Source organism: Cucurbita pepo, unplaced genomic scaffold, assembly GCF_002806865.2.
Source record: "Cucurbita pepo subsp. pepo cultivar mu-cu-16 unplaced genomic scaffold, ASM280686v2 Cp4.1_scaffold000937, whole genome shotgun sequence".
Taxonomy (NCBI): Eukaryota; Viridiplantae; Streptophyta; class Magnoliopsida; order Cucurbitales; family Cucurbitaceae; genus Cucurbita; species Cucurbita pepo.
The window spans coordinates 1-9,672 of record NW_019647139.1 but is presented as its reverse complement, the minus strand read 5'-3'; the positions used below and the strand labels follow the sequence as shown (position 1 = coordinate 9,672).

Below are 9,672 nucleotides of genomic sequence, written 5' to 3'. Positions count from 1 at the left end.
TTTCGTAACTTTCTAAGCTTACGTAGCTGACCTTATCAAGATCCTTCACAATTTTAGCTTCTGGTGAACTGTTATTTTCATACTCCATCCACAATTCACCTATTTCCTTGGCTGCAATTTTCACACATATTTTTATAAGAAAAAAGGTGTTGACAGACAAACCATGATGCATGCAGGAAAAATGTATCCTGACCCCTAGAATCTCAAAATAAATGACTGAATGGCATACCTCTTGAACCACCAAGCACTTTGCACATGTGGTCTAATGCTTCTTGTTCTCGTCTACTCTTTTCCAACTTTGAAACNATAATTTTGATTATAAATGATATAATTATTGTGTCGAACGCATATAGCATATGTGCAAGATGCTTGTTTGAAAGAACAACAGAAAAAAAAAACATCATTGGTGTCAAGAAGAGAAAAAACATAGCAAGTATTAAGCATCGAGCTTACTTTCGTAACTTTCTAAGCTTACGTAGCTGACCTTATCAAGATCCTTCACAATTTTAGCTTCTGGTGAACTGTTATTTTCATACTCCATCCACAATTCACCTATTTCCTTGGCTGCAATTTTCACACATATTTTTATAAGAAAAAAGGTGTTGACAGACAAACCATGATGCATGCAGGAAAAATGTATCCTGACCCCTAGAATCTCAAAATAAATGACTGAATGGCATACCTCTTGAACCACCAAGCACTTTGCACATGTGGTCTAATGCTTCTTGTTCTCGTCTACTCTTTTCCAACTTTGAAACCCCATCAAATGGGGTAATGTCACCAACAATTGCTGTTCAAATGATATGCAAGTCATTGAAATTTTTTATTTAATAGCAGCACTCCCAACAATTCAAGATGAATATGGTTGGATGCCTACATAGATTGACTTCTAATCCTTTTCAAGGCTATATATTTATCTCGCCTTTCAATGTTACACTTTTGGAGAAATTATCAAACTAGAAGAAATAAAATTGGAGTTCAAAGAAAAATTAATCCCAAGAACATGAAGTTTGTTTCAGACAAATATCTAGGCAATATTGATATCGTTCTAATCCAACATTAGACAAAAGATGTTATCGCTGTCTCTTGTAAGGCTAATTAAGTCCAAATGACATTGAAACATAAAACAATAAAGGAAGGACAAGAAATTATAACTCACCTTCTGCAATGTCATGTACAATTGCCATTTTTATACACCTGAAGATATACATAAATATAGCATCAAAACACCTTCCACACAACAGTACAAGGGGCCGAAAACAATGACAATGATGAAGAGTGAAACATAATCATAAGAGCTGATCATAAAATGTTAGGAATAACAAACTTGTCTCTATCGATGCCCGGAATATCCGAACTAATGAGCGCCATTACTCCCATTCGGTACATATGATCTGCTATGGATTCGGGATCCTTGACTCTTCTACGAACCCAGCCAGTTCTTTTCGTAGTCTAATTCAGATTGAAATAAAATGGCATGATCAAACAACACTTGAAAACTGGAAAATAAATAACATAAACCAGATTTCCGTTTAGTTTATTGACAATCAAGCTATAAATGAATAGGAGAAATACAGACCCCAACCTTTAAACAGGAAAATGGGAATGAACATCATCCATTACTCGAGAAATACAGAAAAATCGACAATACTCGCCCTAGATATTTCATCCATTACTCGAGAAATACAGAAAAATCGACAATACTCGCCCTAGATATTCATCCAAACACAGAGCAAAGAAACCATAGATAAATTGGTTAATGCTTTAAATCCATCAAACAACTTGAAACTCTGGTTCCATTTTTGTATCCCTTTCCCTCACATTTCTAGCGAGGAAACCACCCATCAAACAACTTGAAACTAGAAAATGCATTGTTTGAATGGCAGCATTTAAGGTTACCTTGAGGCGCTGACAGAGGGTGAGAAAATCAATAGCCGAAGAAGCTGAAGCTGCTATGTCGGAGGAAGGAGGAGGGTTAAGAGCAGCGCCGCCGTCGACGGGCGTCGAGGAGGAAGGAGCTTCTTCAGTTGCCATAAACGAAGGAGAGCACAAGAGAGTTAAGCTCTCGAGTTTAAAAGAAATTTAAAATAGTTAATTTGGTTGGTTGGTTTGTCCCGAGTGCAACAAGGAGTGAGATCATACATTTTCAACCGTGCGGCGTCATGATTTTGACACACTCATTACAAGCTTTAACGGAAATCCAAGTCCCATATACATTTTCTATCCGTCTTTGTGGATTTGTTGAACCTTACGTGAGGTTTGTCTTCACCAACAGAACACAGCTCGTGTAGAATTCAAGCTGGTTCGGCTACATACGTGCGCCCGTGCATACATGTTCAATCGTTTGTGACTCTGTTTGACTTGACTCTATACTAAGTCAAGTCATCCCGACTTGACCTTGTCTCTACTATGCCCATGGTCTCTCTTGTGCACGCGAGTCTCAATTATGTCATCTAGATTCCCAATCACATGATCTTCATGTCATGATACCATCTCAAGTCCTAGGATATCATCGATCATCGTAGCTTACTCAGACATGTTCATCGAAAACGGTCCCATGTATTGTTCATCTCATCGGGATCTCCCGAATATCCATCTATCCGATTTCTATCGAGGTATTGGACCATCTCATGTCCGTGTCGTATCATTTATGGACTCTATACCAAATAGCGAGTGCACAACCAACCTTCGACAAATGGGGTGGGGCGCAATGTCAACACTGTCTTTAAAAAATTCATTTCAAAGGAAGTCGTCCGAGACACTCGTCTTGTAACGCTCGCTCTCATTGTGCCATAGAGTAGCTCGGTGGTAACGGGTGCATTTCCCATCCTTGTAGAGTAGACAGTAAATTGGGCCTAACTCAGCCCAATATACTATTAAAGAACACGGCCCAGAAAAAGTAAAATTGGGCCTAACTCAGCCCAATATTATGAAGAACACTGAAAGGCCCAAAGTCCAAAAAGAATCTATAAAGAGGCTTCTGGAATGAAATTGTCTTCGTTTCTTGCAACAAATTTATAAACGCAGAGTCTCGTCTTCTCTCCCTAAAACCCAGAATCTGAGAACCAAATCGTTCCAAAATCTTAGAATTTTGTTGATTCGTGGGTGAAAATGGTTCGGATAGAAATGGAGGAATCCGAGGACGAAGTTCCCAGTCCTCCGAAGGCCTCTGCATCAACCCAAAAAACGATGGATTCAAGCGGTGTTCCGTCAACATCTAGTGCGAGCAAAGAACCTTCCGATGGCTACGAGACTGCCAGCGATGGGGAGCTTGGTGATAGTGGTGATGAGAATCAACAGCATCCTGAACAACATCCAGAACACGAGGAACAAATTGCCGCGCTCAGTGAAGATGAGATTAAAGAGGTCTTTCCCTCCTTTGAGCTCTGTTTAGTGCTGTTTGTTTTCTTTTTTTTGCTTGGCGATTGGTTTCTTTTGCTTTCTGCGATCAGCATTATCGGCAATAGCATTAATGATTCAATTTCTCTGGTATCCATTTTAACTTTAAAGTAGTTCATGTGTTGTTTTTCCCCTTCTCCAATTTCAATTTTGTTTGAAGTTTTCTACAGCTCTTAACCTGGACCGTAATGATGTTCGACGATTGGATCATTTACTCTGCTGACGATTTTGGTTCCACATTGAAATGTTTGAATGAGTATTGATGAATGTATGCAAATGAATTGTCTTCATATCGCTTTGATCTTGATATCACGGACAGTTGATTTGTGTTTTCGTGTGCGAGAAGAAAAACCCGTTCTCAAAGAATTTCGGATTGTAGGGAATTTTAAGTTGTGGATATTTTGATGGAGCCAAGGGAACTGTTGGACAGCTTGTGATTTGTTTAGGATCTTGATTTTCCTTGTTGGTTGGGATGACATGACCTACCGACATGATTCTTATACAGCTCTCGTTGATTATTTTCCTCTAATTATGAGAAACAGGTCTCTTTTATCTAGAAATAAGTAATTGGTAAATGGATATCTAAGCTATTAAAATTTTGTTATTGACATGATATGTTCGTCCTTCATGCAAGCTTAAAATTTTCTTGGTTCATTTTTTCTTGAGTCGTGTGGATCTGAATCTTTCTATTACATATCTGGCAGAAAGCCTTGGCTGAAGCAAATAATGCAAAGTTGGCGGGCAATAAACTGTTTGGAGAAGGGAAATATGAGGAAGCAATAATGGAGTATGATCGTGCTTTGAACATTGCTCCGGACATGCCCTCTGCAGTGGAGTTACGGTCCATATGCCATGCAAACCGTGGCGTGTGTTTTCTGAAACTAGTATGTTTTCTCGATCTGAAATGAAAAAGACTGCCTTGTGTTATCTTGTTTATATATTTTTCTCCATTTTTTTTTATGCATTACAGCCATATTCATATTTTTTATGTCTTCACGAATGTCACTAGAGGGTTACACGTCCAATTTTAATGATCTATGCGATCTTACGTTAGCATGCTTAATTTCTACACGGATGCTGTTGTTAGTCCCAATTTCAGTTTTTGTTAATCTTGAGGCTATTATGAGTGGCTTCAATAATCACCAACCCAGAAAGATGGTGATTTATTGAAATTTCCATTCATAAATATAGGAACATGTGCAATTTTGTGAAGACCTTGAATAATTTGGGGGATGTGCTGTTGCTTTCTCTCCTCCTCCCTCTTTTAAATTGGAAACAGAAGCTTTTGAATGACCTGAAAGTACAAATTTGAAATCACCTCTCCATGTGAAAGATTCATTTTTTCTGATATCATGTGGTCATTCTTTCAAACTCGTTGTGTAGGATCTCTGGACTTTGCCGATTAATGCCTAGTCTTCGGGCTAGAAAGGAGTTGAAAACTCTTAATCGGGATAGATATAAGCTACTATTATTTCTAGGATACTGTTAGCTGCTTCTTCTTGGGGGATGATGGACAAATATTTTATAATTACTCTGTGATTTTTTGACTTGGGGAGGTCTTTTGGAATACTTTTGCCCAATTTCAAGTAGAAGCCTCGTCTACGCTCGGCATTAATGATTTCGATATCTAAGTTGAACCCATTAAAAATAAATACATAAATAAACTGAAGTCGGGAGGGCTATCGCATGAAAATTATGATCCTTCAAAAAGCCAAGGCCTTGAGGATGTATTTGTTCTGTTCACATGCCTCAAATTTCTCCTTTGTCACTAAATATTAATATTATGCATGTATATTTTAACTTCTTAGTGCATGCATCTGAATTTTGGCTGTCTTGTGAACTTAATTTGTTCGCTAAACATTATTTTGGTCTGATTGCTTCCATTTTTCAATTAAGATGGATTGAATCTAGACCTTTCTTGTGAGGTTTTGCTTTAATTCCACATGCATTTTTTCTTCTCATCAGCAGGATAATGTATGTTTGTATCACGTAGTGATTATCTTGAACATAATTTGTTTTAAGGAAAAATATGATGAGACGATCAAAGCATGCTCAAAGGCAATTGAAATCAATCCTGCATATGTCAAAGCTTTGTCTAGAAGAGGAGAGGCTCACGAGAAGCTTGAACACTTTGAGGAGGCCATTCATGGTAAACTTTGCTTTGCTTATGTTACCTTAAAATGGTCAATCTTGCCTGCAGTTGTTTTCTTTAGAGCTTTCCATTTTGTTCTGGAACTGTTGTAGTAATCTTCCTTCCAACATATATCTTATCTATTTACAGATATGAAAAAGATATTGGAATTGGACTCGTCAAATGACCAAGCTAAGAAGGCCATCCGTCGCCTTGAACCATTAGCCGAACAAAAACGAGAAAAGATGAAAGAAGAGATGATTGGTACGCAGCATTATACTGTTTTAAAAGTCTTTTCAGTATCGTATTTCATTATTCTTTGTTTTAGAATCTGCTTCCCTACCGTTCAAAGATTAGTCACATGCATGCGAAGTAGTCGTTATTTCTCGATGGATGTTGCTACGCGCTAACAAAGAACCATGGCAGAGCCAATCGAGTTTTTTCATTCTAACTTTTTTACATATATAATCTTTATGTTAAACAAACTTTAAACTCGTAATTACTGCATTTTGTGCATCTAGACGAGTGAATACACATTGGATGTCGTTCGAACAATTACTTCGTCTTCCAAGTCGATATTTTTTGACCCTATTCATGAATTTGCAATGCTTCTGTTTGAGCAGGAAAGTTAAAAGACATGGGCAATTCTTTGTTGGGTCGTTTTGGCATGAGCGTGGACAACTTCAAGGCTGTCAAAGACCCAAATACTGGTTCCTATTCGATTTCATTCCAACAATAGCTTGGCTTTACCCGATTTGTATTTACGACGACGATGGTAAGAGAATAGTATACGGAAAAAGAATAAAAATCGATACCCGTTTGTACCGGGCGTTGTTCATTCCAGGATTTAATGAATATAATTGATGGTAGTGTTAAAATTTGGGGGTATAGTTTACTTGATCTTTCAGATGGCAAATTGCTGCTGTGTTTCCCCTGCATGCTGCTTTATTTGTTGGTTGTACCTTATGATTGTAGACTTTGCTGATTTGTTTAGTTCAAGGGTGATTTGTGAGTTTCAGTGAAGTGCATTAACTAAGTTTAATTAGTGCAAATCTTGACTTAATTGACATTAATGAATTCTTAGAGATTTTACCTCTCTATTTGTTTAAAATATAAGATGAATTAGCAGAAATGGAATAAAATTTTTAAAATTACAGCACTTGTAAGTTTAAGAGATTAATTTCTATGTACACATTCCATCAAAGTGTTGGGTAAAAATTGATTCATCTTGTTAAATTGGGACAAAATTGACTTTCTTCCCAATAACATTTTTTTTAATATAGACAGAAAATACATTTAAGCGGCCGAGGGAATGGGGCAACGACGAGGATAGAGAATACAATACTGTTTCAGCTCGTTTATGCGGGAATTGGGCTAGGACGGTGATAGATTGTCTCGGTTCGTTTATGCGGGAATTGGGCAAGGATGGAGATAGAGAATATAATAATACTGTCCTGGCTTGTTTATGCGGGAATTGGGCAAGGATGGAGATAGAGAATATAATACTGTCCTGGCTTGTTTATGCGGGAATTGGGCAAGAACAGGAATAGGGAATATACTACTGTCCCGAAAAATGTTTTCCAATCCCTCCTTAATTTCCCGTCTTCCCTTTTGGACATCTCTATAAATAAAATGGACATCTCTACTTTTCTAAACCTAAACCGATTAAATTCATCACAAAACCCGTCTTCCCTTTCGGACATCTCTATAAATAAAATGGACATCTCTACTTTTCTAAACCTAAACCGATTAAATTCATCACAAAATATTTCATTTCACAACGGTAAAAGCTAACTAATATGATTATTTTTTAAAACAACGACCTAAAAAGGAATATCATCTACAATGATAGACTTTTTTTTACCTAATCATGACAAATACCCTAATCTAAACTAAAAAATAAAAATAAAAATCAACAATTCATTGCTACAGAATTGTCCTCAAAATTATGACTCAAATTTTAACGTGTCAATTTTTTTTATATATTAAACCCAAAATGCACATTAACACAAACTCAATTTCTAACCTCGAACATTGTTAAAATATTTAGGTCATAAAAAGTCAACGGATAACTCGACTATTATTATTATTATTATTTTTTATTGCTATATAACCTATATTACCTTAATAGGAAAGTATTAGGATATAGATGGAAACAATGAACGGAGACGAATCTTTTTTTTATTTAAAAGGTAAGGGTACTAATGTAATTTTAGAAAGTTTAAGGAGTATTTTTTAACCAAACATTATTTTATTTTTATTTTTATTTTTATAAAAGATCTAATTTGAACGAAAGTAAGTTAGGATTATTATTATTATTTATAATATAATTTGAAGGTTTTTTTTTTAAAAAATAATTTCTTAAAAATTTTATTTCATTTTTTTTCTTAATAGCAGATTAGGATTCGACCACCCCCGGTTTACACGCGAAGCCGAAATCAGAGGCCTCATTGTTCTTTCCTCCTCTTCGGATCATTCAGATTCCCAGCCATAACTGAGCAAGATTTTGCTGCAATTTCACCGAACAATTTCCAAATCGAGCTGCATAGATGGCAAACCAAGGAGCAAAGAAGCGCAAGGAAGAGAACGCTCGTCATATGGCGAATCTCCGTCGTCTCATCATAGCCTGTAACGTACGCACTTCTATTCGATAGTTTCTCTTCAATTTTCTTCATTCTTACATCCGTCCTTAGTGATTTAGTATTCATGTTCATGCTTGACTTTACTTGTTCGAAGATTTCTGGAGTTTTAACCTGAAGTAGTCAAAATCAATCGATTTTTCCTTTGGATCATGTGTTTTTCTTTTAGAGATTTGACTTGGAATTCCGGCTGGAAGTCAAATGATGTTGTTTTTCATAGCGAAGCAACAATTGACTGTGTCGTAATGTTGATAATTGAATATTCTTGTTATAAAATTTTCTGGAGCTCCTTCTCGAAATAATCAAAATCGATCGATTTTTGTTTGTTCTTCGCACCTTATGTTTCGTTTTCTTAAATTGACTTGGAATTCCGAGCAGGAAATAATTGTAGGATGTGGTGCATGTTTCATAAACAAACAACAAACTGTTACGTCCTATGTCCATCTGCTCAAAGTTTTAATTTAACATATCAATTTCTAATACTTTGATTCTGTTGGAAACAAAAAAAATGATCATAGTTTTTATATGTTTATTTTTTTCTCTTGGGCAAAAATCCCCAAATGTATGTTCTCCAAATCAGACTATTGTAAATTAAAGTCTGACAGGTATCAACAAATGTGCACGAGAAACTTATGAATGTAATGTCGAGGAAGATCTTTTGTGATTTCTTCAGAGCAATATGAGATGACCAAAAGTTGAAGGATGGAGAATTAGTTTAGATTTTTTATGTTTCATGCACTAAGTTCAGAGTTTGTTTAGTATGGTAAATTCTTGTTCTGGATTACTAATTTTGATCCTAAGAGTTGTCAAAGGAATAAGCACCCTTCTGAGCATATCCCGATGCTTCATCATATCATTTATTTTTACCGTAACCATGATTCGTAAAGCGTAGGAGCGCCCGTGTGGCTTAGTGGAACTGGTATGACTTCAGTGTTATGCTGTTTACTGTGTGTAACTTGTTTGTGCAGGTTATCTATATCTTGGTTCGAATGCTGATTTTTCATTCAAGTTTCACTTGGAAACACTGGGTTGGTCTGATTGTCACATCCGCAGCTTATTTTATTCCTTACAACCAACTTGCCAAAATGGCAGACCCAACATATGGTGATGACGGTGAACTTCTAGATGGTGGGTTTGATATGAGGACTGGTGGAATTTGTGGGTATGTCCTCTGTCTTCTTAATGTATGTCATTACATGTCAGTTTCATGCATGTTTTTGTCTTCTTGATATAGAGTATAATTGTTGAATACAGACCTAATTGTTCTGTAACCCAAGTTTAAATGAACCGTAGCTCTGAAACTTGCTAAGACTTGGTATGATATTGTTCACTGTGGATCAAATTTCTTTTGGAAGATGAAGCTATGTTTTTCTGGTTGTCATCCCAAAATTCAGTATTAAATGCTTGAAATGGAAGTGATTAGTGATTTGATAATCGGATTCATTGATTCACCGAGGATAACATGAAGCTATTTTTTCTGGTTGTCATCCCAAAATTCAGTAT

At 36.3% G+C, this 9,672-nt stretch overlaps 3 protein-coding genes across 3 annotated transcripts; 2 read left to right on the top strand and 1 right to left on the bottom strand.

The window, feature by feature from the left end:
• Positions 1-421: 421 nt before the first annotated feature.
• LOC111786025 (HD domain-containing protein 2-like) lies at positions 422-2,071 on the bottom strand. The gene is made up of 5 exons (XM_023666377.1): positions 1,900-2,071; positions 1,328-1,452; positions 1,160-1,197; positions 683-790; positions 422-564 (listed from the first exon to the last, which is right to left on the bottom strand). The coding sequence occupies exons 1-5, from the start codon at positions 2,032-2,034 to the stop codon at positions 437-439; spliced, it is 534 nt and encodes a 177-aa protein (XP_023522145.1). The 5' UTR covers positions 2,035-2,071; the 3' UTR covers positions 422-436.
• A 928-nt stretch (positions 2,072-2,999) lies between these two features.
• Positions 3,000-6,553, top strand: LOC111786023 (tetratricopeptide repeat protein 1-like). Its single transcript, XM_023666375.1, has 5 exons — positions 3,000-3,366; positions 4,104-4,283; positions 5,422-5,548; positions 5,681-5,794; positions 6,154-6,553. Exons 1-5 carry the CDS (start codon positions 3,112-3,114, stop codon positions 6,267-6,269), a joined length of 792 nt encoding a protein of 263 aa, XP_023522143.1. The 5' UTR covers positions 3,000-3,111; the 3' UTR covers positions 6,270-6,553.
• A 1,358-nt stretch (positions 6,554-7,911) lies between these two features.
• On the top strand, positions 7,912-9,631 carry LOC111786024 (transmembrane protein 208 homolog). Its single transcript, XM_023666376.1, has 2 exons — positions 7,912-8,163; positions 9,138-9,631. Exons 1-2 carry the CDS (start codon positions 8,080-8,082, stop codon positions 9,396-9,398), a joined length of 345 nt encoding a protein of 114 aa, XP_023522144.1. The 5' UTR covers positions 7,912-8,079; the 3' UTR covers positions 9,399-9,631.
• The last annotated feature ends 41 nt before the right edge of the window (positions 9,632-9,672 follow it).